A 25,748-nucleotide genomic window follows, 5' to 3' on the forward strand; every position below is an offset into this window, starting at 1 on the left:
CAGGACGGCCACTGCCAGGAGTCCTGATGCCCCAGGGGGGACGGGCATACATGAGGAGTTAACAGTGCAGGCATCAGCACAGTGATCCCTGTGTGGTCAGGGGCTACAACCAACAGGGTACATGACGGCCCCACCACAATGGACTGGCTACCGTGCTGAATATCAGGTGCTAAGAAGTCCAAGTTCATCGTCGACGCAGAAAGTGACATTGCATTGTGCATGGTGGAAAACGCATCAGGAAGGTGTCCTCGCCCAAGAGATGGAGAATGGGCGGGACTGCAATTCGACGATGCGAAATTGGGCTACAGATCTCTATGCACAATGGACATGATGCACCATGTAAGGCACCCTTCCCCAATTGGCCTGCTCTTCGGGAAAATTTTGAAGAATGGAGGTCAAACCCTACAGGGGACCATCACATAAAGGCCAAAATGTGTGAAACTCCTTTTAGTCGCCTCTTACGACAGGCAGGAATACCTCGGGCCTATTCTAACCCCCAGACCCGCAGGGGGCAACCAACAGTGTACCAGCCCTCTGTCTACGATAAGTTTAACCATCTGAGAAAATCTTGCTTCATTTGTATTTCATGTGTGAGAAACACTTTTCTAGGGAGGTTCATCAAGTGTTCCACTTGTAAGCTTTAAACTTGTATGAATCAGTTCAAACTTTTCACAGGGTAGATAAATGGAAAAAGTCAACACAAAATTTTTTGTATCCAATAATCTTTATCCATTGTCGACATATGAGGGTTTAAAGTAGGGCTAAATGTAGCGCACAAAATTCATTCTTGTTGTTGTTGTTGTGGTCTTCAGTCCTGAGACTTGTTTGATGCAGCTCTCCATGCTACTCTATCCTGTGCAAGCTTTTTCATCTCCCAGTACCTACTGCAACCTACATCCTTCTGAATCTGCTTAGTGTATTCATCTCTTGGTCTCCCTCTATGATTTTTACCCTCCACGCTGCCCTCCAATACTAAATTGGTGATCCCTTGATGCCTCAGAACATGTCCTACCAACCGATCCCTTCTTCTGGTCAAGTTGTGCCACAAACTTCTCTTCTCCCCAATCCTATTCAATACTTCCTCATTAGTTATGTGATCTACCCATCTAATCTTCAGCATTCATCTGTAGCACCACATTTCGAAAGCTTCTATTCTCTTCTTGTCCAAACTATTTATCGTCCATGTTTCACTTCCATACATGGCTACACTCCATACGAATACTTTCAGAAATGACTTCCTGACACTTAAATCAATACTCGATGTTAACAAATTTCTCTTCTTCAGAAACGCTTTCCTTGCCATTGCCAGCCTACATTTTATATCCTCTCTACTTCGACCATCATCAGTTATTTTGCACCCCAAATAGCAAAACTCCTTTACTACTTTAAGTGTCTCATTTCCTAATCTAATTCCCTCAGCATCACCCGACTTAATTAGACTACATTCCATTATCCTTGTTTTGCTTTTGTTGATGTTCATCTTATATCCTCCTTTCAAGACACTGTCCATTCCATTCAACTGCTCTTCCAAGTCCTTTGCTGTCTCTGACAGAATTACAATGTCATCGGCGAACCTCAAAGTTTTTATTTCTTCTCCATGAATTTTAATACCTACTCCGAATTTTTCTTTTGTTTCCTTTACTGCTTGCTCAATATACAGATTGAACAACGGGGAGAGGCTACAACCCTGTCTTACTCCCTTCCCAACCACTGCTTCCCTTTCATGTCCCTTGACTCTTATAACTGCCATCTGGTTTCTGTACAAATTGTAAATAGCCTTTCGCTGCCTGTATTTTACCCCTGCCACCTTTAGAATTTTAAAGAGAGTATTCCAGTCAACATTGTCAAAAGCTTTCTCTAAGTCTACAAATGCTAGAAACGTAGGTTTGCCTTTCCTTAATCTTTCTTCTAAGATAAGTCGTAAGGTCAGTATTGCCTCACGTGTTCCAGTGTTTCTACGGAATCCAAACTGATCTTCCCCGAGGTTGGCTTCTACTAGTTTTTCCATTCGTCTGTAAAGAATTCATGTTAGTATTTTGCAGCTGTGACTTATTAAGCTGATAATTTGGTAATTTTCACATCTGTCAACACCTGCTTTCTTTGGGATTGGAATTATTATATTCTTCTTGAAGTCTGAGGGTATTTCGCCTGTTTCATACATCTTGCTCACCAGATGGTAGAGTTTTGTCAGGACTGGCTCTCCCACGGCCGTCAGTAGTTCCAATGGAATATTGTCTACTCCGGGGGCCTTGTTTCGACTCAGGTCTTTCAGTGCTCTGTCAAACTCTTCACGCAGTATCATATCTCCCATTTCATCTTCATCTACATCCTCTTCCATTTCCATAATATTGTCCTCAAGTACATCGCCCTTGTATAGACCCTCTATATACTCCTTCCACCTTTCTGCTTTCCCTTCTTTGCTTAGAACTGGGTTTCCATCTGAGCTCTTGATATTCATACAAGTCGTTCTCTTATCTCCAAAGGTCTCTTTAATTTTCCTATAGGCGGTATCTATCTTACCCCTAGTGAGATAGGCCTCTACATCCTTACATTTATCCTCTAGCCATCCCTCCTTAGCCATTTTGCACTTCCTGTCGATCTCATTTTTGAGACGTTTGTATTCCTTTTTGTCTGTTTCACTTACTGCATTTTTATATTTTCTCCTTTCATCAAGTAAATTCAATATTTCTTCTGTTACCCAAGGATTTCTACTAGCCCTCGTCTTTTTACCTACTTGATCCTCTGCTGCCTTCACTACTTCATCCCTCAAAGCTACCCATTCTTCTTCTACTGTATTTATTTCCCCCATCCCTGTCAATTGCTCCCTTATGCTCTCCCTGAATCTCTGTACAACCTCTGGTTCTTTTAGTTTATCCAGGTCCCATCTCCTTAAATTCCCACCTTTTTGCAGTTTCTTCAGTTTTAATCTACAGGTCATAACCAATAGATTGTGGTCAGAGTCCACATCTGCCCCTGGAAATGTCTTACAATTTAAAACCTGGTTCCTAAATCTCTGTCTTACCATTATAGAATCTATCTGATACCTTTTAGTATCTCCAGGGTTCTTCCATGTATACAACCTTCTTTCATGATTCTTAAACCAAGTGTTAGTTATGATTATGTTGTGCTCTGTGCAAAATTCTACCAGGCGGCTTCCTCTTTCATTTCTGTCCCCCAATCCATATTCACCTACTATGTTTCCTTCTCTCCCTTTTCCTACACTCGAATTCCAGTCACCCATGACTATTAAATTTTCGTCTCCCTTCACTATCTGAATAATTTCTTTTATTTCATCATACATTTCTTCAATTTCTTCGTCATCTGCAGAGCTAGTTGGCATATAAACTTGTACTACTGTAGTAGGTGTGGGCTTCGTATCTATCTTGGCCACAATAATGCGTTCACTATGCTGCTTGTAGTAGCTTACCCGCATTCCTATTTTCCTATTCATTATTAAACCTACTCCTGCATTACCCCTATTTGATTTTGTGTTTATAACTCTGTAGTCACCTGACCAGAAGTCTTGTTCCTCCTGCCACCGAACTTCACTAATTCCCACTATATCTAACTTCAACCTATCCATTTCCCCTTTTAAATTTTCTAACCTAGCTGCCCGATTAAGGGATCTGACATTCCACGCTCCGATCCGTAGAACGCCAGTTTTCATTCTTATGTCGGCTGAATGCACAGAAACAGTTTAAAGTGAATCAAATAAGTAAAAACAGCATTATTATGATAAAATTGAAAAATCGCTGTCAAAAACCTAGCTTCAGTCAGATTACAGTACAGAAAGCCTGTTTTTTGAGAGTTTATCAATTTTGAGGGAAAAGACAGATTGCTACTTACCGTGAAGATGAGAGGTCAAGTTGCAGACAGGCACAATTAAAAGATGCTCGCGTAAGACTTTCGGCCACAGCCTTCGTCAGTAAAACACACACACACAGACACACACACATCGCCAACTCCAGTATCTCAGGCTGGAATGCAACTATCATGTGGGATGCCAGCAGCAATCTGGAGGGGGTAGGGAAGGGGAAGGTGAAGGGATAGTAGTGTACAGGTGGGGAGAGTGATGAACACTGTCTGGTGGTGTGTGCAGCGACTAGACTGCCAACAGGCACAGCGCCAGGGGGTTGTGGGGCAGGGAGCAAAACGGAGCAAAATAGGAGAGGAGTTGGGAATTCGCAGATGTCTTCAAGTAAACAGGGTGGGAGATGAGAACGGGGAGAAGATGATAGGATAGAGGGGGTAGAAACTGTTGTGTGGAGGATGTCACCTTCGGTTTATGGCGGGATAACTGTGGGAGTGGAGAATGTGTTGTAAGTATAACTCCCATCTGCTGAGTACAGAAATGCTAGTGGTGGAGGAAAGCATCCAAATGGCTCAGATAGTGAAGCAGTCACTGAAATCAGTTGTGTTATGTTCAGGTGCATGTTGTGCCATGGGGTGGTCTACTTTGCTCTTGGCCACAGTTTGAGTCATACCAGTGTAAAAAGCTGGTATTTGACTTGGCTGCTTTCACAGGTGTAGGATAAACCAGTGACAGGACTGGAATAGGAAGTGCTGGGTGAGTAGATTGGGCAGCCTTTGCGCCTGGGTCTTCCACAGGGATATGGCTCTTGTGGCAAGCAGCTGGGCTTGGGAGTGGCATAGGGATGAACTAGGATGTTGTGGAGGTTACCTACTGTAACATCTTGTCCCCAAATCCTCCACCCAACAGTTTCTACCCCCTCTGTCATATCCTCTCCCCATTCTCATCTCCCAACCTGTTTACTTGAAGCCCTCTGCCAATGTATCTGATGGTGCTTCCCCACTCCTCTCCTTTTTTCACTACCTCACTGCCCACAACCTCCTGACACTGCCCCACCTCCTCCAGATTGCTGCTGGCATCCCATGTGATAACTGCATTTCGGCCTGAGATGCTAGAGTAGGTGGTCATATGTGCATGAGGTGTGTGTGTGTGTGTGTGTGTGTGTGTGTGTGTGTGTGTGTGTGTGTGTGTTTTTTGCTGACGAAGGCTGTGGCCGAAAGTCTTACGCGAGCATCTTTTAATTGTGCCTGTCTCCAACCGGACATGTCTTTTTTGAGAGGTTTTCACACATACCATTTCTAAATTCCCAACTTGTATGAAACGGGTCAAATTTTGTAAGTAATTAAAGGTCACCCTGTTGTTTTTTGAAAGCCTTTACCTGTTGGCATGATGTAAGCAACATGGTTTAAAAGACAATAATAAAATAGTGGATCATTCATCACCCGAGTCAACAAAAATCTATATCAAATGTATTTGCAATTGTGAATATGGACAACCACCAGCTGTATAATGTAATAACGACAATGAAACTTTGTGCCGGACTGCGGAACAAACCAGGATTTTCCATTTATTGTCAGTGGTCGCCTTACGATTTGGCTACCCGTGCACGACACGTGGCCAGTCCACTTCATTGTCATCATTCCGCTCTACAGCTGATGGTTGTCCATATTCGCAATTGTTGATAAATTTAATGTATTTCACAATGACAGTAGTCACTATAGATGGATCATTTGCGAACTAACAGGTCCAAAGGATCAGTTCATCAAGATGAACGGGAAACGAACTCTAAGAAACGATCCTTCATAGTTCACTTCGGTCACGGCTTTCTACTTATAGTTCCTGAGAATGGGAAACGATCTGTCTCATTCCCACAATGGCACATCAGCTGGTCTTGTCCAGCCTCGGTCCCATTCTCATGTGTCTCGGTCTCGGTTTCGGTCTCGCTCGACCGGACTTGTCCTTCTTCACGTGGCCACTTGTAGTTCCACTGCCTACTGCTCTTAGTTAGTTCAGTATCGAGTTGTTGTTCGTTTTGTTTGCTGTGCACGCCCATTTTAGATCAGTTTCAAACCTTTCTTGAACTCTAAACGTCTGGTTCTTTTCGTATTCTATTCAGCACCAATGACCGGCAATTAAAATGAATTTTATAATTATGTAAATTATATAAAAATAAAGTGGTATGTAATATATACATCTTTTCAGGTAATAGAATGGCACATCAGCTTATTTCACTATTTCGATAAACAGCAGAAGAAATACTTGTAAAATGGCAAGAATTTTTTGTTATCATACAGTGGCCACTTTCAGTCTCTTTTTGATCCGAAGTAAAAGAGCATGTTCACTGTTATGGAAGGCAGACTGACTTACAACTGAATGACATCCGCGTTTCATAATCGAATGTCTGGTGTCACTTTCTGTAAAGAGAATATGATAACTTCTACAATATTATTTCAGTGGTACAGGGTGGCACACGAAAAATCGGTCCTGAGTACTAGACTGCTCATTGTTGCCTACCAATCGTCATCTATGTTTCGAAGTTGTTGTTTGCATTAGCTTATTTTTTATTTCTTCACTGCCTGTTCTGCTCGTAGCGGACAACAAATCCTGCGTAACTGGCGAGCAGTCTGTACTCGGGGCCAGTTTTTCGTGTGCCACTTTATATTATTTCACTACGAACAGCCACATAACGCTACAGTTGGCTTAATGAGAGGTTTTGCAAAATCACAAAACTTACGAGTGTGTGAGAATTTTGTTATGAATAAAACCTCTGTACTCCAGGGCGGAGGCAAGGGCCCCCTCTTGGCACCTTCCATCTTCAGTTACCTATGCTACTAATTTTCAATTTTTCATAAGAACCGTATACCAAGCACAAATGAACAGTGAACGAGTAAAAATGAACAGTTCCAAAAAAGGAGCAATCACCAGTGAACTAGTTCCCAAGGATGAACGAATTTGCCCATTTCTAGTAGTCACTGTAGTGCCTGTTCCTTTGGACATGCGTCATAATTCAGAATAATACAGGTACTTCAGTATTTTAAAACTCTACATTGGTTACCACGCTAAGACAGTCTAATGTCAAAATTATGCTGAGTAAAAGTTGGAAACCACAATTGAATATGCTAGCATAGCACAAAAGAAGGTGAATATGTCTTGGACAGAGTTAGGGATTAAAAGGGAACTAGCTTTTCAACTTATTAAGTAGCTCCTGAGAAGATCTTGACATATCCGCAATTTTTGACGAGGTAATCTTACTTCCCTGGCACAGTGAGCTCTCTTAGAGACACAAATTTGTGTGTTTCTAGGGAGTGGGATACATCTGCAATAGGATGTATCTGAGGGCGTGGGTGTGGTAGGGAGAGAGGGAGAGAGAGGGAGAGTAAGAGAGAGAGAGAGAGAGAGAGAGAGAGAGAGAGAGAGAGAGAGAGAGTAATAGGAAGTATGCCAGTGGGGATGGATGTATGCATTCTAAACTTTAATGACACACTGTGTCACACTGCACGGCATTTCGACATGTGTCATGTTATAAGACACGACATGATGCATCGCGTTACTTTACTTGACACAATGCATTACATTACATGACATGGGTACTTATAATATCATGTAAAACAGTGTGAATATGTCAAGATGCTTTGATTTAAATGTCTTTGAGGCTCGCAAATAAGTCAAAAAGCTAGTTATCTTCTTTTAAATCTCTAATTCTGTCAGGGCATATTCGCCTTTTTTGTGCTACAATATGAGCATTTTTCATTCTGGTCGAATACGGTACTGTTACTGTACTTCTAAAACTATCTGGGGAACTAGATTAGTGTGGGCCACTGTACATTTAAAAGAACTCGTATAAACTGACAAAACAAACATTTGTACCCAGGCTGATACCATATAGAAACATTGTGAATATCATAGTTGAAATGGGAAAATAACAACCAAACTAACAAACATTTTTTAAATAAAATAAATGTTCTTTTAATGAAGTGGATGACAAAAATAACTGGCCATCATGTGAAATATGCTTTACCAGACTGGGTTACATCTCCAGTACTTACTCAGAGGCCTTGTCTTGTGTGAACCACACTGCAGGCAGTAGTTTCTGTCCAGCCGACCATCTTCACACATGTCATCTACTTGCTCATCATCGTACAAAAATGCGTCCACATGCAGTGTGTGTCTTGGATCACAGTCTGCATTCTGAGAAAGAGAGGGAGTGCTCAGTAAGTGGTGAAGTCACAGTAAGAACTGCCTAAATTAATATTAGCAATGTGGTGATGTGTGTTGATGTTGTTGTTGCTTTCAGCCCAAAGACTGATTTAATTCAGCTCTCCACTCTAGTCTATCCTTTGCTAGCCTCTTCATCCCTGCAGGCGAACTGCAACCTATATCCATTTGAACATCCTTCCTCTATTCTAACCTTGGTCTCCCTTTACAATTTTAACCCCATCTCCCAGTTACCACACTTCCCTGCATTGCCAAACTGATAATTCAGTGATGCCTCATGACATTTCCTATTAAATGTTCCCTTCTTTTAACCAAGTTATGGCAGAAAAATCCTTTTTTCCCCTATTCAATTCAGTATCTTCTCATTATTTATCTGATCTTCCCATCTAATCTTCAACATTCTTCTGTAGCACTACATTTCACTATCTTTTATTCTATTCTTGTCTGGAATGTTTATTTTTGCATTTTACTTCTGTACACTACAGACAAATGTAATGCTGGAAAAAAATTAATACACCCTTTTAGATGTTTCCAACTAACTCAGGATTTATTAGTGCAACAGTGCATATGGAGTACATGAAATGATTACATTTACAGATCAATAGCACAAGTGGTTCTGAGACACCAGGTATTGACCCACTCTGAAACATCCATGATGTAGCCTCCACAGGCGGCAATGCAAGTGCCGACTCTGGCATTCAGTCAATCACACAGATGGCTAAAAGTGTCCTGGGATATGTTACAATACACCTGCTCGATCTATTTACATAATTCTGTAAGAGTTCTCGGTTGACATGACGCACAAAGTCACTTCTTCGTTCCATCTCATCCCATCATATCCCACATGTGCTTGACCGGAGAAAAGTCCGGAGATCATGCTGGCCAGGGAAGTTGCTGTAAATCTTGCAGAGCACACTGAGTTTCGCAGGCAGTAGGTGGATGAGCATTGTCCTGTTGGAACAACACTTCACCTTCCTGTTGCAAGAATGGCAAAAGAATGGGTCAACATTCTGCACGTACTGGGCATTGGTTAACCTCCCCAACAGAAACATCAATGGTGAATGAGAGTTTCAGCTTATACACCCCATACCATAATGCCTAGGGTGGGGCCAACGTGTCTCGAATAAATGCTTTCTATGAGACAGCGCTCATCAGCTCTACATCATATGTGCACACAACCATCACTTGCATGAAGACAGAACCTGCTTTCATTGCTGAAGCCCATGGCGTGCCACTACATCTTCAAAGTGATGCTCTGACTGAACCAGCTGAGCCGTGCAGGTCTATGCTGTGGCACGAGTCAAGTCAGGACAGAGGTGTGCACGCCCATAGTCCCATTGCCAATAACACGTTTGCAACAGTTTGTGTTCATCCATCTGGCTCACAAGCCCTCTTATCTGTGCTGTTATAGCTTGCAATAGGACTCTCCTGACACAGACGTCTGTGCTGCATGGACATCCAGAACCTTGTCTACGGGTGTGAGAATGTTCGTGTCACCACTCATACCAGTATAATTGTACAATTGATGCAGCATGTCCAACTCGTGTAGTAATTCTCTGAAAGGACCATTCCGCCATTCAGAAGGCCACAAATTGACCACTTTCAAACCCGCTCAGTTGGCTGTAAGTGCATCTCTGTGGCATGGTTGCCTGCTTGCTTCTCACATTTGCACCACACTGACCCTTCTGGCTATGAGCATTCCCTATTAAAGAGTACACACAGATGCCCCTCTGGTAGCTATCTCACTGTGCTATCTGTTGGCAGATGATGTTGAAACCATTATCAGTACCTCTACTATCTCCCAGGTGGCATATACTGTCATTGAACGAAAATCGGTATCATCTTTCCCACTGTATTAATTTTTTTCCCCCACCAGTATACCCTCACAAAAGAGTTCCTAATACATAAATTAATACTAACTGTTAGTAAACTCCACTTTCTCAGAAAAGCTTTTCTAGTTGTCGTCAATCTGAGTTTCGTATTCTCCCTACTTTGGCCATTAGTTATTTTACTGTCCACATGGCAAAACTCGTCTACTGCTTTTAATTTCTTATTTCCCAATCTCATTCTCTCAGCACTGCCTAATTTTATTGACCTCATCTTACTTCTGTTGATGCTAAAACACTGTCCACTTCATTCAGCTGATCTTCCAGATCTTCTGCCATCTCTGACAGAATTACAATGTTCTTGGCAAGTCTCAAAGTTTTTCTCCTTGAAGTTTAAGTCCCTTTGTCAAATTTCTCCTCATTTTCTTTTACTACTTGCTTAATGGACAGGTCGAATTAACGTTGGCAATAGGCTACGATCCCGATCCTCTCCTCTCTACCACTGCTCCCTTTTTACAGTCCTTCAATTCATAATTGCAGTCTGGTTCCAGTAGAAAACAATGAATAATCTGACCCTTCTCATATTTCATGCCTGCTACTGGAGAATTTCGAAGATTGTAATCCTGCAAATATTATCAAAAACTTTATGTAAATCTACAAATGCTATAAACATTGTCTTACTGCCTTAAGATAAGTTATAAGATCAGTTAATTCTGAGGATATGTCATCTGCTCCAGTGGCCTCATTTAATTAGGGCCTTTCAGACCTCTGTCAAATTATTCTCGCAGTATCGAGTCTTCTCTCTCATTGTCACCTACTTCCTCTTCCCTTTCTGTTAACATTGTCTTCAAGTTCATTTATCTTGCATAGTCCTTCAAAATTTTCTTCCTTTGTTTAGTACTAGCTTGTCTTCCAAGTTCTTCATATTCCTACAGCTGCTTCTCTTTTCTCCTTGGGGAAGATCAGTTTGGATTCCGTAGAAATGTAGGAACATGTGAGGCAATACTGACCCTACGACTTATCTTAGATGATAGAGTAAGGAAAGGCTAACCTACGTTTCTGCATTTGTAGACTCAGAAAAAGCTTTTGAAAATGTTGAATGGAATACTCTCTTTCAAATTCTGAAGGTGTCAGGGTAAAATACAGGGAGCAAAAAGCTATTTACAATTTGTACAGAAACCAGATGGCAGTTATAAGAGTCGGACATCAAAGGGAAGCAGTGGTTGGGAAGGGAGTGAGACAGGGTTGTAGTCTCTCCCCGATGTTATTCTATCTATATACTGAGCAAGCAGTATAGAGAGGGGGGAAGGGGGGGGGGGGGGAGGAGTTGGAATTAAAATGCACGAAGAAGAAATAAAAACTTTGAGGTTCGCCGATGACATTGTAATTCTGTCAGAGTCAGCAAAGGACCTGGAAGAGCAGTTGAACGGAATCAACAGTGTCTTGAAAGGAGGATATAAGATAAACATCAACAAATGCAAAACGAGGATAATGGAATGCAGTGGAATTAAATCAGGTGATGCTGATGGAATTAAGTTAGAAAATGAAGACACTTAAAGCAGTAAATGTGTTTTGTATTTGGGGAGCAAAATAACTGACGATGGTCGAAGTAGAGAGGATGTAAAATGTAGATTGGCAATGGCAAGGAAAGCATTTCTGAAGAAGAGAAGTTTGTTAATTTGTTAATATCTAGTATAGATTTAAGTGTCAGTAAGTCTTTTTTGAAAGTATTTGTACAGAGTGTAGCAATGTATGGAAGTGAAACATGGACGATAAATACTTTAGACAAGAAGAGAATAGAAGCTTTTGAAATGTGGTGCTACAGAAGAATGCTGAAGATTATATGGGTAGATCACGTAACTAATGAGGAGGTACTGAATAGAACTGGGGAGAAGAGGAATTTGTGGCACAACTTGACTAGAAGACTGAGATCGGTTGGTAGGACATGTTCTGAGGCATCAAACAATCACCAATTTAGTATTGGAGGGATGCGTGGAGGGTAAAAATCGTAGAGGAATTCTGAGAGCCAAGGATTGGCAGAGCACTGCTACTTTTCATATGAACCAATCACACCAAAACTTCAGAGAGTTATTCCTACCTGTGATTTCTGTATATGGATCAAATTTAATTAACATTGGATGCCTAAATGAAAATATATACATCTGCAAAGTTGGCAAAAAATTTTTATGTGCAAATTTTGGGTATTTTTTGGGGAGCAATATCTCAGCTGTGTCTTGCTCAATCCTTTTTCCCTTGCCACAGCTGGAAAGAGTGTGTGTGTGTGTTTGAGATTTACGGGCGCTAAACAGCGGGGTCATCAGCGCCCAAGCTGGAAAGAGCATGCTTTAAACTTTCAAAGCTATATTGTTTAATTTCTGGATCTTGCACATTGATGAGTAAGAATACATATCAAAAGTAGGGAAAATGGATTATCGATAAATACAAAAAATACAATTTGAAGTTTTAAGTCAACAAATGTGCAATTGTAGTGTCTTTTAATAGTATAAGATTTTTCTGTGGTTTAGAGAATGCAACTATGCTAATAAGAAGTGTTTTTACATTATTTTACAGTATAGAATATAAATATAATAAAACTTCAGAAAATGCTCTTAAGATTATAAAATCTAGATCACAATGGAATGGTATGTTGCTTTAGAATGTTTCAACCCTACAATGCATAGTGATGCATATATGCATTGTCACTCAGTTTCCATCGGGATTATTAAGCAGTTATAGTTTTTAAGGCTCTATCCTCATAGCAGTGGTACCTTGCTGAATGACCATTTTCAATTGTTGCTTTTCATAATGTCAGTCTTCTGTGCGGTGTAATCTTTAGTGTTGACATTGTACAATCTCAGTGTTGAGTATTGAGTGTTTGAATAATCAATAATCATTGTTGTAGCTGAATGTAAGCACTAAAACAGAAGACTTGCTGCAACCCATTTGCTAAAGAAAAATGTGTATGGAAGAAGGCTTTAACACCAGTAACCATAGCAATGTCTGACATGTTGAAGTTACTGACTAATGAAGTTTTTAAACTTGGTCAGAAAATTTGTACCAAATGTAGACATGAAGTGACCCAAAAAGAAACATTCCACCAGGATAAGCAAGAATCACTATCCACTGAAGACATGGATTGTGTTGTTGCTTGCTTTTCTGCTAATACTCCATCATCATCAATTGGATAGTCACCATCAAAGCTTCAACGGATAAGCAAAAGGGATTCAATGGGATACATAAAGACAAATTTCTGAAAGTACAAGGCTGCATTACTAACGTAACTACCACAGCTGCTGGTGTGAGCCATGTAGATGTTGTTCAAATGCAAATGGAAGAGTGCCAGAAATGTAAAGACATGGATATCTTAATTGAAGAACATAAGATTAAGCTTCAGACTTCAGACAATTGCAGTAAAGTTCAAATTTTGAACCGGGCCCCAAATAGTTGGACTATTTAGAAAAGGCTAAAGAAATTGCTGTTTCAACTAAAATGGTGAAGAAGGCTGGGAACTAAAGATGGAAGGTGGGTTTTGGCAACACTTGCAAACCGAAAAGGGAAAAAGCTCAGTGTTGAAGTAAAATAAAATGTCCTCACATTTTTGAAGATGAGTTTTCTCATTTATGTCCTTGCAAAAAGGATTGTGTTGCAGTAAGAATAAACGGGGAAAAGGTTCACAAGCAGAAATGCCTTCTCCTTTGTAACCTGAAAGAAATGTTCATTGCTTATTGTAAGCAATATGGAAATCAACTGAGATTCTCTCTAAAATTTTGTGAGGTCAGGACGAAATGGTGTACTGCAGTTGGTGCTTCTAGATCACATTCAGTATGTGTATGTGCAATGCATCAAAATGTCATGTTGGCTTCAGCAATAACCATCCAAGATGACTACAAGAAATTGATGTAAAAACTGTATGCAGTTTGGAATCAAAAGACTGTATGCTGCAACGTTGTGAGGAATGTCCTGGAAAAAGCAACTAGAGGCTTTTTTTGAAGATGCTTACTCTGCAGAAACAATGGAATACAAGCAATGGCCCATATTGACAGAGACACATTAGAGACATGTCATAGAACTGTTGCAAATTTCATGGAGGCACTGACTTTGAAAATTACCGGTTTAAGACACCATCACTTTGTGTCAAAACACCGAAGTTTATACCTTAAGCAGCTAAAAAGAAATCTTGCAGAAAATGAATTAATTATATTGATAGAAATTGTTTGAGATTTGTTCATTTGTTGTGCAAGATGCTGTGCAAGGATTTCATTGGGAGAATAGTCAGGCCACTTTACATCCATCTGTCATCCATTTTGGTGGCAAAGAATGTCACATTTGTATGATTAGCAACAGTCTCCGACATGATACCGTTGCTGTTCATGCTTTTCAAATAAAGGTAGTAGCATATTTAAAGATAAAGAATGAAAATGTTAAGAACACTTACTACTTTAGTGACGGTTCAGCTGCTCAGTATACGAATTTCAAAAAATTCATCAATTTATGTCTGCACGGAAAGCATTTTTTTGGAACAAGGCGTGCTAAATTGCCTTGTGATGGCATTGGAGGAACAGTAAAAAGACTAGCAGCCCGTGCTAGTCTGCACCGTGCTAGTCTGCAGAGCCCCTTAGGTAACCAAATATTGACTCCATATGATTTCTTCAAATTCTGTGATGATAGTATTCCAGGTATACCAGGTATACCAGGTATAAAGTTTTTTATGTACCATAAGAAGAGATTGGAAAAAAAAAATCAGCCTGATCAAGAAACAAGGTTGCCATGGGACATACAATACCTGGAATAAGAGAAAATCATCAATTTAAGCAAATTAATTGTAATCAGCTCAGAGCAAGCAGAGTTTCCAGTGATGCTACAGCATTCAGAGTTAATGCCTTCGAAGATGAAGAAATTCCAGCATTCTCAATTGCAAGTTTACAACCAGGACAATATGTTGCATGTATGTATGACAATTTTTGCTGGTTTTGAAGCGTGTGTGCAGTTTCACATGAACAACAAAATGTCCTCGTCACGTTTATGCACCTACATGGTTCTGCTTGTTCCCTCCACTGGCCAACTGCTAAAGACACCTGCTGGGCGCAGAAGCAACATATTTTCATGACTTTAGAAGCAACATCAACATCACCATCAGGAAGACAATATAGTTATACATAATATGTCCTTAAAAAATTGTAGAACTGTTTAATCAAAAAGGGAACTGACTCTCTAGTACGTTTGTTTTGAAATTGGCTGTGTTTTGTATTATATTTGTTCTTAGGGTGTGTGTTAAATCAATGTTTGAATATACTGGAATAAAAAAAGAAACTAATTATGGGACTTCAGGAGTAAAATATAATTTCACTTTTCTATATTCTCGAAGTGCTAAAATAATAACTTTTGCAACATATTCTTACTCATCAATATGCAAGATCCAGAAGTTAAACAATATAGCTTTGAAAGTTTAGAGCATGCATTTTCCAGCTTTTGCAAGAAAAAAAAAGAATTGAACAAGACACATTTGAGATTTTGCTTCCCAAAAATACCCTAAAATATGCACGTAGAAAATTTTGGCCAACTTGGCAGATGCATTTCTTTTCATTTAGGCATTCAATGTTAATTAAATTTGATCCATATATAGAAATCACTGGTAGGAATAACTCTCTGAAGTTTTGGTGTGATTGGTTCACGTGAAAAGTAGCAGTGGTCGGTCAAATCTTGTCTCTCAGAATAGTGTAACAAATTTTTTAGCCACTTTAGAGGGTTTTATCTATGTTTAGCTGTGAAATTTTGTATACAAACATTCAAAACCATATAGAACCTTCACACCAAATTTCATTAGATTTGGTGATGGTCGGGTGGTGACCTTGATGTGGACTGACCCAACACTAAGCAGATTCAGAAGGATGTAGGCTCCAGTACGTACTGGGAGATGAAGCTTGCACAGGATAGAGTAGCATGGAGACCTTCATCAAACCAGTCTCTGGACTGAAGATGACGACAATGACAATGACAGCAACGACAACAACAACAACAAGGTTGGGGGGTAGTGTCCAACCAACAGATGCCTGGGATCTGTTTCTTGTTTTTGTTTCTCGATTTCTGCAGCTGTTCTCCTTCTGATGTGTGGCGGGGCTATGCCCATAAGCTGGTTTGCAGGAGTTGGGTGGAGGCAGCCTGTTATGATGTGTCCTGTCTCATTCAGAGCTATATTTATTTGTTTTGCCTGGGTGGATTTTTGTCGTACAGGTGCCGAGTACTACGTTGCGGAGAAACATAATGCTAAAGCTGATGTATGCATAACTGTGGGCTGTGCACCTCATCCACTATTTGTAAGCTTGCGGATGGTGTTATTCCTGACAGTCACTTTCATTTTTATGTCCACACAGGGATCATTGAAAGTGAGAGAACAGTTGGGTTTGACTCCAAGATCTTTCAGTGTGTCACAATGAGAGAGGTGCTGTCCTGTCCAGACCATGTTGAGTTTTCTTCTGGCTTCTCAACTGCACAGGTCAAAAGTGCAGACCTGGATTTTTGCTGTTTGGCTTGAGGTGATTATCTCCATAGCAGACAGCTAGATTCTCAAGCACTGTTGTCAGTTTGCTTTCCACCTTTTCAAATGTTTTACTCTGAGCAGCAATGACTGTATAATCTGCGTAGATGAATGGGTGAGCATCTGTACTAATCGGCTGGTCATTGGTATATATGTTGTACATCAGTGAGGCAAGGACACTACCTTGGGGTAGTCCATTTTTCTGGGTCCGCTATTGGCTCCTCTTTGTCTGCAGCGTAACAAAGAAGTGTCTGTTCTACACCAGGCACTGGATGAATTACACCAGTCGGTAATCCTTCGGGGTGTTATATATTTTTAATATTCACTTATTATGGTTAATGGTGTCATGCAAGGTTGTAAGGTTGACAAAAGCACACTGCACCTGTGATTTGTTTCCGTTCGTAGCCATCTTCTATGTGACGTCTGAGGTTCAACATTTGTGCACAGGGTGGCCTCCCAGGGAGGAACCCTGCTTGCTCTTTAGTAATATTCTGTTCTACATGTGCACAGATGGTGTTGACCATCATTCTTTCTAGGACTTCATAGAGCTGGCAGAGAAGGGAGTTGGGTTGAAAATTTTTGGGATATGTGGGGCTTGGTATAGCTACTATCTTTGCCTTCCACCAGATCTTGGGGATCTTCATTTCAAGGACGCATTTGTTCATCACATCTAGTCCATCAGTTTTACTATTCTTCATTAGAGAGACTGAGTCTCCTAATTCTTACAGGGTAAAGGGAGTGCCTAGATGGTCTTCTTCATGAATGAATTTCAGAAGCTTCTTTCTTGCATGTTTGCTGTTGGTTTTGCCATTGAGTATGAGCTGATGGGCTATTTGATTTGGTGTGACATATGAATTTTGAGTGTTAGTTGGGGGTCATTATTGATGTTTTTAAGAAATTGCCAGGCCTTTTGGCCAGTTATAACTGACAGGTGGCACACTGAGACACAGTCAAAATGTTCAGAAACAGTCAGGAAAAGTACAGATTGCTGTCTCCCTCTCTGATTTCAGGTCTTACATATTAGGCGATAGAGATGGCTCTTACCTGGTTTCATAACCAGGATGAATATGCTCCAGCTACACTGGAGGAATGGGGGAGGTGGGGTAGGACTCTCTCTCATGTCAGATACAACTGAAAAGAGCAAGAATATGACATTTGTATTCTAGAGGTAAAGTATGGAACATCTGGTTGTGAGTAAATTGGAGTGCCTGGGTCTGTGCAGTGGCATTGCACCAAAGCAAGGCACTGAAGAGTTCCCATTCATTGTGCCCGTAACTATGCTTCTGACGACTGAGAATCAAATGATAAATACTCTTCACTCACCTTCAACGGAGTTGGAAGGTAGTGGAGTGATTTTCAGTTTCCAAGGGTTGGACAAAGTGCTTTGGTAGTTGTTCAGCAATGACAGAGGCGTCATAGGGAATGGCGCCATCATGCTAGATGCCCAGGACACTAGAGAATAACTGGTATCTGCGAATACAGCACTGATTGTCCTATCCTTGAGAAGAGTAAGTACGGGTACAAATAGTGGTTGCTAATCTTTCCCAACAATGTGATCACTGTGATTGTTGTATACGTCAAAGAAGCTGTTGACTTACTACCCATTCAAAACAATTTAAAAAGAAAGTTCTCTGACCAGTGGAACTGTCACGAATTTTAGAACGATTGTATTGAAATATTTAGCTTTCACTTTACACTGAATATACATACCTCACCAACAAGAGGAGTACTTATGTTTTCCGAAGGCAAGACTGCATCTGGAGGAAGAACTTCCTTGATGTCATCGGCTATAGTTTTGAGCAAATCGTCTGATTCATCTTCTGTCTTAGTTGCTGTGAAGAAAAATATACATTTAATAACTAGCGATAAGTGAGCCATATCATAAACAACGCATGACATACACACAATTCAGCCAATTCCACTTTATCCAAGAGAGAAAATTTTTGGTTGTCTCAGGGTCGTCAATATTTCGTATGATATTCATAAATTCTTCTCTTGCTCTAGGAAGACTCATTTTCTGTGCCGGATCTCCCGCAGCCATCGCCATTAAGTTAAATCCTAGACTTGAGCATTAATGTTTAGCGTAAATTCATTATAATGCGTTACTGTAACTTTGCTACTTATGAACATGTACACATGTAAACAACATTCGAACTTCAATTCTATGGTCTCGCGTCGGTATCACAGACAGTGGTCGGTGTACCACAAATGAAATTGAATCAAAGACTTTATACGTTCATCGCTAGGATGTTTTTATTTATTATTTTATTTACAAGCATTAAAAAGTTCTATATAATGGAGCACAATTACCAAGGAAAAGTGATGGGATTAAATATTTCATATACTCTAAATAACTCCAAATTATTACGAGAAGTGATAGTATGAGGTATACTAACTTTGGAGTGATGTGTGTGTGTGTGTGTGTGAGAGAGAGAGAGAGAGAGAGAGAGTGTTGTGTTTTGGTAGTGCTGGTGTGAATGTAAACACATGGAAGTGTTGTGAAAATAAGCGGAACACTCCGCTTTTATCGTAATTATTGTTTCTCATCACATGTATGATTTGCATGGACTGTTTTGACAATATAATAGTTTCATTGTAAACTATTATGCTTTGATTCAATTTAGAGATAACTTTACAACAGAAAAATGACTGAGGTGAGTACAGTACGGAACCTATACTTGTATGATCTCACTGTTTCTTAATATTTTAATAACACTGTATCTATGAAGTTATTGTTGTGTATCCGTTCTTTTTTAGGAAGTCCAGAGACACTCTGTACATACTCTAGTGTTCAGATCACTAAAGAGGAGTCATGATATGTTCCTCTCGAATCAGGGGATATTAGCACCTATTGATGAAAAAGCGTAAGTTTTAAATTTCAGTATAAAATATTAATAAAGTATACTTGAGATTTGCTTTCACTTAATAGATTTGAATGTTCCAGAGAAAAGGTAAAGAAACTGGTGAAGTCGAGGGATTGTTATGGGCTGGTTTTTGATCGCGTGAAAAGGGCCAACGCCATGAAGCAGATGCAACACATCGAGAACAGGGAACCCAATAGTCAACAGCCGCTTGCAATAATGGGTAATTACAGACTGTTATAACTACAGTATCTATCAGCATGTTACCCTGAAATTGATACAGGTTTTGTGTCTCATGAAATATACCGTTTGTTAGAAACTTAAGTTTTTCACAACATTGGTTCATATGACTTTCAGTATTTTAATATGTAAGTGTCCTTCATGACATTTTGACTGTGATGATGTAGGCCCACTTATATGTAACATAGCCACCAGTCTAGGTTCTGTTGGTAGTTGACAGCTCACTTATGCATTGACAAAGTTAAAGAAAAAAACTACGAAATCAAAGTTGTCTTAAACAGACTGATTTATAGTGTAGTCTGAAGCTTTCACTTGCTTCACCCTCATACGCACACATGTATTTATCTGTGAAAAATTCAAAGGGAGGGATCCCTTTGAGAATTGTCTTTGGGATGTGGCTAGATGTCAAAGATGTAAATTAAAGAGGAATACAGTTAAAGCACTTTACATTAGTCTATTACAGTACTACAGCATTTAAAAACAAATTAAAAAATTTCTGAATGACAGCTCTTATTCAGTAGATGAATTTTTAGGCATAAATTAGTGATTTTTAACAGTTAGTGTAAAACAACAATTTTCTCCTAAATGGCACATTCCACATCATTGCTGTCATATTGATGATACATGGAACAAGTATTAATTTGTTCTATGAAATCTACTCATCAATGGAGTTGGAGTTGCCCAAAAAAAAAAAAAAAAAAGAAAATTAGTCTTAAACTCCACCAAATTATGTACATGAGATTTGATGTAGGCCTACCCTGGTAATGTATTGCATACACGCACGCTTTTAGCTCCTTTCTATATTGTTTTTAAGTGCTTGAACTTTTTGTAGTTGTTTCTAATCCTAGTGTTATACTCATATCTATCAGTATGCGTGGAGAAAACAGAAATACTGCTCAAAATACCCAGTTTTTTTTTTTTTTTAAAAAAAAAGAAGAGGCCTGTGCTGGATGTTTTACAATTATAATCACATGTATATTATAATAGTTCAATTCTGTATTCTGAAAGTACTGTCCGTGTAAACTGAGTTTCACCAGAAAATAATTCCAAATGAAAATGTACAGATTAAAGTAGTTACTTAATTTTTAAATCACTTGTAGCAGTGATCGAGCGTACTGCAAACTTAGCTGAATTAAGGCGCCTCATAAATTCTAGGCAGCGGGTGCTCCAGTTAAGGTTTTGAGTTATCTGTAGTCTGGTAAAGAGAAATATGCGACACTAGTCAGCAGCTTTGGCCAGTGATGTAATGTTAAATGGGTGTTGTAACGTCACAGTTTGATCTGTATTTTGATAGTTAGGTAGGTGGGGTCATAATGTAGGTCATTTGAACTATTATTTTATCAAAACGATAATGACTCAATTAACAGGGTCTGTATGATCATGATAAATTGGTGGTTTTGAGGGAAAGTTTTTGTCTCACTTTTCATAGCCAAACAAGGAATGGGAAAGGAATAGAGGGGGGGTTATCAAATTGACCAGTGAGCACTGTAGTTTTGCAAAATAATATTTCATTGCTTGAAAGTGATCAGGGTAATTAAGAAAATCTTAATTAGTGATTTGAGAGAAAATAGGAATATTTCACGAATAGCTGCTGCTAGGCATTTAAATAAAGTGTCTAAAAGTTCATCTCTTTAAGGCCTGTTAATTGGGTGCTTAAAATGTTTTATTGATGTGATATTTAACAGTTTGTTTCTGTTGAAATAAGTAGTAAATTCAGGGCATTTCAAAAACAGAAGGCACCAGGAAAGCAAATCGATTTCTCAATAAGATCATGTTTGCTGAAGAAAAAAATAGAAATAAATAAATTTTAAAAAAATTGCCACAAGAGGAATACTCAATACTAATCAAGAGCTTTGACCAGTCACTTAATGTTAATGGCTGCTCCGATGTTCCTTGTGGTGCATATGCTCAGTTTAGTTGTAAGTTGGTGAAGCCAACATGGTGGTAGTGACAGGCTGGTCTGTTTCAATTTTAAAAATAATGGCAGTGGTATCATTAGTGTTGTTTACAGTGTTTGGTACATGTTTCCTGTGTGACTGGTCAAATCTGGTGACTAATGTTGAATATTCCTCTTTATCCAAAAATTGGTAAAATGTTTTGTGAAATGATTTGTCTGAAAGTAAGAAACAAAATGTATCAGAGAAACATTTAATTCACCCATGAATGATGCTTGAAATCATTTATAGTGAAATGAGGCATGTCAGATGTTTGTCTTATCTATTTTATTTGCAAACAGTGGACAAATCACTTTACAAAACATTTGACAAATTTTTCAAAATATTTTGTAGCTTGTGGAGTTCTACGAGAAATACTGAACTCTGTGCACTTGTCAAAATTCAGTGATAATGCATTTCCATTGAACAATCTGTTGAGGTTTTTGAATATTTCATTGGATTCCTTTTCAGTAAGATAACTGGTATTATATTTTTTATTCTTATATTTGTGTCATTTGCAAAAAGATAAAATTGCATCTTCTGAAACTGAAAGTGCAGGATCAGTTATGTATATCAGCAGCAACAGAGGACCCAAAATGAAACCTTGTAATACACAATGTCTAATTACTTCAAATTCAGAGTTTATTGTTATACGATTAACATATAACTGAAACGCAATGCTTTGTATAATCCAGATAAAACAAAAACCGTGAACATGCTGTTCCTACTATTCCATAATTTTTCTATTAAGATATTGTGGTTCACACAATCAAAAACAAAATTATGAAAAGGATAGCTTGCTACTCACCGCTAGTGGAAATGAGTGACATCCAAAAGGCTTTCTTCTGAAATAGAAAACACACGCACGTTCACACAAACACAACTGACGCTCACGTGGCCCCTGTCTCTGGCCACTGTGGTCAGACTGAGTAGGCGTGTGGCAGGGAGGGAGGGCATAGCAGGGTGGGATGGGGGAAGGTGTAGTGCTGCTCGTGAGAGTGTGCGGGGATGTGGTAGGGACAGGGTAGGGCTGATAAGTGTAGTCAGGAAGTTGGTGGGTAGGGGGTGGGGGGAGGGAAGAGGTTGCAGAAAGAGACAAATGGAGAAGGGGAAAAAGTCTGTGAGTGGGTTGGTGGAATGGAAGGCTGTGTTATGCCGGAGTGGGGTCAGGGAAGGGGATACGTGGGTGAAGGACAGGGATTAACAAAGGCTGAGGCCAAGGGGCTTATGGGTACATAGATATACTGCAGGGAGAGCTCCCAGCCCTTTGCCTCATGGCTCGTATCCGTGCAATAGACCCAGATATAAGACCTGTCCCATACAGTCTCCCACCACCGCCTACTCCACTTCGGTCACAAGCATCACCCATCCCATCAAAGGCAGGACTATCTGTGAAAGCAGTGATGTGATGTACAAGCTAAGCTGCAACCACTGTACTATGTTCTATGTGGACACGGCAGCCGACAAGCTTTCTACCCACACGAATGGCCACTAATAAACTTTGGCCGAGAGACAGCTGGACCACCCAGTTGCTGAACCATGGTGCACAACACAATGTGACTGCTTAACAGCCTGTGCCATCTGGATCCTTCGTGCCAACACCAGCGTTTCTGGTGGGAGCTCTCCGTACAACATATCCTTCGTCCCCATAGCCCTTTGGCCTCAACCTTTGCTAGTCCCTGTCCTCCACCTGCCCATCTCCTTACCTGTTCCCACTCTAGCACAACACAGTTTTCTGTTCTGCCAACACACCAAATCCTTTCCCCTTCTCTACTTCTTTTTTCCTATTCCCTATTCCGCCCCCCGCCCCTCCCCGTAGCATCGCAGCGCTGCCCCCACCACACACACTCCTGCTATCCTCTCCCTCTTCTCCCCGTACCTCCTCCTTAACCCCATCATTAGAATGGTACTCTCATGAGGCACAGCTACAACCCAGTCATTCTACACCAGCCAGAGACATTGGTCGTGTGTGCGTGAGTTGTCCTTGCTTTATGGTGTGTGTGTGTGTGTGTGTGTGTGTGTGTGTGTGTGTGTTCTACTGCAGAAGAAGGCGTTTCAGATGAAAACTAAAATGAATAGCAGTCCTTTCATGGTGCCTAAGTTCAGCTGAATAAAATTTCATTATTTCGCTCTTTATTTCATTATAACTTTTTTAAAGAGAGTTGATTGCTTTGGGACACACAGGTTGAAATTGAATTTCATCAAAGTTATTTTGGAAGGATTTCCTTAGGAACTTTAGGCTAAGGAAGTGTTCAAGCCTTAACTATCTGCAGTGTTGGGGTTATCTTTGATTAGTTGATTACCTACTTTTAAAGAGATTTTTCCAGTTTCTCAATTTCTTTTTCCTGCATTATGTAGTACAATGTTCTAAATAATTTTTATCTTGTTGCTGTAGGAGCATATTTTGTCTGGGTGATACATTTTGATAGTCTGATAACTTTGATTAGAATTTTATAATACAGTTTGAAATATGATTTAAACCTGTCGTTGTCCGTGTCCCGTCTTGCAGAGAGTCCTCTCCTAGCTGTGCGTGATATTCTGAGTCTATTTGTAACCCAGAGTTTAGGCATGTTTAATCTGCTTCCACTGGTTCATTTTTTCAGAAAACAGTTTTCAAAGTTGCCTATGACTGTGCCGTGGAGTACATTACATTTTTCATTAACACTGTGGATGTTGTGAACATCTTTTCCTAGTCTCTAATTGGCAGATTATTCTTGAATTTCTTGATTCCTTTTTCACTTATCACTCTTTAAGTTTTCTAGTTATTTTTGTTTACATCTCAAGCACTCTGATTGACCGGCATGGTCTGAGAGGCCATTAACTATGACACTTGCACTACAAGAATTACTTTTTTACTCTGCAGCAGAGTGTGTGCTGATATGAAACTTCATGACAGATTGAAACTTTGTGCACTGGCGGTATTGTAGTGTAACATATCACTTCCTGAAAGTGATAGGTTACTTCATATCTCCATTACTGAAGAATGACATTAGTCAACCACCAGAAAAATTTTGTTGGTAGTTAATAAATGCAATTACACTACAACTTTGCAATCTCTATGCCTCTATAAAAATGTTGTCAATAGCAATGCTGTGCCCCCCCCCCCCCCCCCCCTGTAACTCTTGTTCCTAGTTGTATAAGCGGAGGTAGATACATGGAATGGAAGAAGATTCAGGTGCTCTCAAAAAATTCAAATTATAATTTCCACTTAATATTTATTTATTTATTCATCCAGGGATCATCTCACAATGGCATTGGGTTTGTTGTCATAATACAATGAAAATGAACAACTCAAAAAATGAGTACAGATAGAATACATAATGATCTGTTTACAAGGATGGGACAGATGGTTGGTCATGGTCTTGCCGAAGAAATCATCCCTGCATTTGTTTGAACTGATTTAGGAGAACTACAGAAATCAGGGTGACATACAGAGCAAACTCCACACTCCCAAGTATGAAGTCACTGTCTTAACAACTACACTGCCTCATTCGATTTGTCCCAATTGTGCAACGTTTTTTTGACTATACACAATTTGCCCAAGATAACTTATAATACAAAAAAATAGCTCTGCACCGTTTCTTTGCACTCCTCAACACATTTACTGCACACATTATGAACACCCATTGGTGACATCAGAACCACAAATATCCTGCTGTGTCCATTACACTGCATTTCAGTCTGTTCGGAAAACCTGTTCAATAAATGTGCTGCAGTGCCCCATGCACCTGTTCATGTTATCATTTCAGCCCATTTTGAAAATTAAATCAACACCACCACCACCACCACCACCACCACCACCACCACCACCACCCCTCCCCCAATTCCCAATTCCCCCCCCCCCCCTCCTCCTCCATCCTCCAATTATGAGGTTGATTTTTTAGCTCAGAGGACTGACAAGATATTAGTACAATGCACTATATGTCTTTGGCATGTGATTTTCTTGTAAGAGTATTACATTGGGATTATATACTGTAATGTGACAAGGTGTTATACTTGTCCTCTTTCATTATTAATCACTAATCTGTGTGTTCTAAATAATCGTTAATTGTTTTGTATGTGTTACTAATAAAGTAGGTTGTAACCAATGCATTTTACTGACCTTTTTCATCTTCTTGGGCGATTTAGTATACGGTTTTGTTTCCTGAAAGAAAATGGTTGCCTGAGTTTTTTGTATGGTTTTCCTTGCTAAATGAAAGTCCAAACTGACTCTTGTCTTATGATTATGTACAGAACTGTTAGTGAAACACTAGTTTTTTCCCTGATTTGCACAACAGATTGGAAGATGTATTCACTCGGTCGTAGTAAGGATACCTGTTTCTTTAA

At 39.8% G+C, this 25,748-nt stretch overlaps 2 protein-coding genes across 2 annotated transcripts in view; one reads left to right on the forward strand and one right to left on the reverse strand.

Annotated features, from left to right (window-relative positions):
• The window catches only part of LOC126428286 (uncharacterized), a 76,968-nt gene extending 58,385 nt beyond the window's left edge, over positions 1-18,583 (reverse strand). The window contains exons 1-3 of the mRNA XM_050090203.1: positions 18,293-18,583; positions 18,098-18,219; positions 7,858-7,999 (exon numbers count right to left, since the gene is read on the reverse strand). Coding sequence (XP_049946160.1) covers positions 7,858-7,999; positions 18,098-18,219; positions 18,293-18,434 — 406 coding nt within the window. The 5' untranslated portion in view covers positions 18,435-18,583. The remainder of the gene's footprint in view (positions 1-7,857; positions 8,000-18,097; positions 18,220-18,292) is intronic.
• A 229-nt stretch (positions 18,584-18,812) lies between these two features.
• LOC126428120 (pleiotropic regulator 1) overlaps positions 18,813-25,748 on the forward strand; it is a 46,450-nt gene continuing 39,514 nt past the window's right edge. Inside the window, exons 1-3 of the mRNA XM_050090026.1 lie at positions 18,813-19,041; positions 19,145-19,251; positions 19,332-19,471. Coding sequence (XP_049945983.1) covers positions 19,033-19,041; positions 19,145-19,251; positions 19,332-19,471 — 256 coding nt within the window. The 5' untranslated portion in view covers positions 18,813-19,032. The remainder of the gene's footprint in view (positions 19,042-19,144; positions 19,252-19,331; positions 19,472-25,748) is intronic.

The sequence above is a fragment of the Schistocerca serialis genome, chromosome 12 (genome assembly GCF_023864345.2).
Source record: "Schistocerca serialis cubense isolate TAMUIC-IGC-003099 chromosome 12, iqSchSeri2.2, whole genome shotgun sequence".
In the NCBI taxonomy this organism is placed as follows: Eukaryota; Metazoa; Arthropoda; class Insecta; order Orthoptera; family Acrididae; genus Schistocerca; species Schistocerca serialis.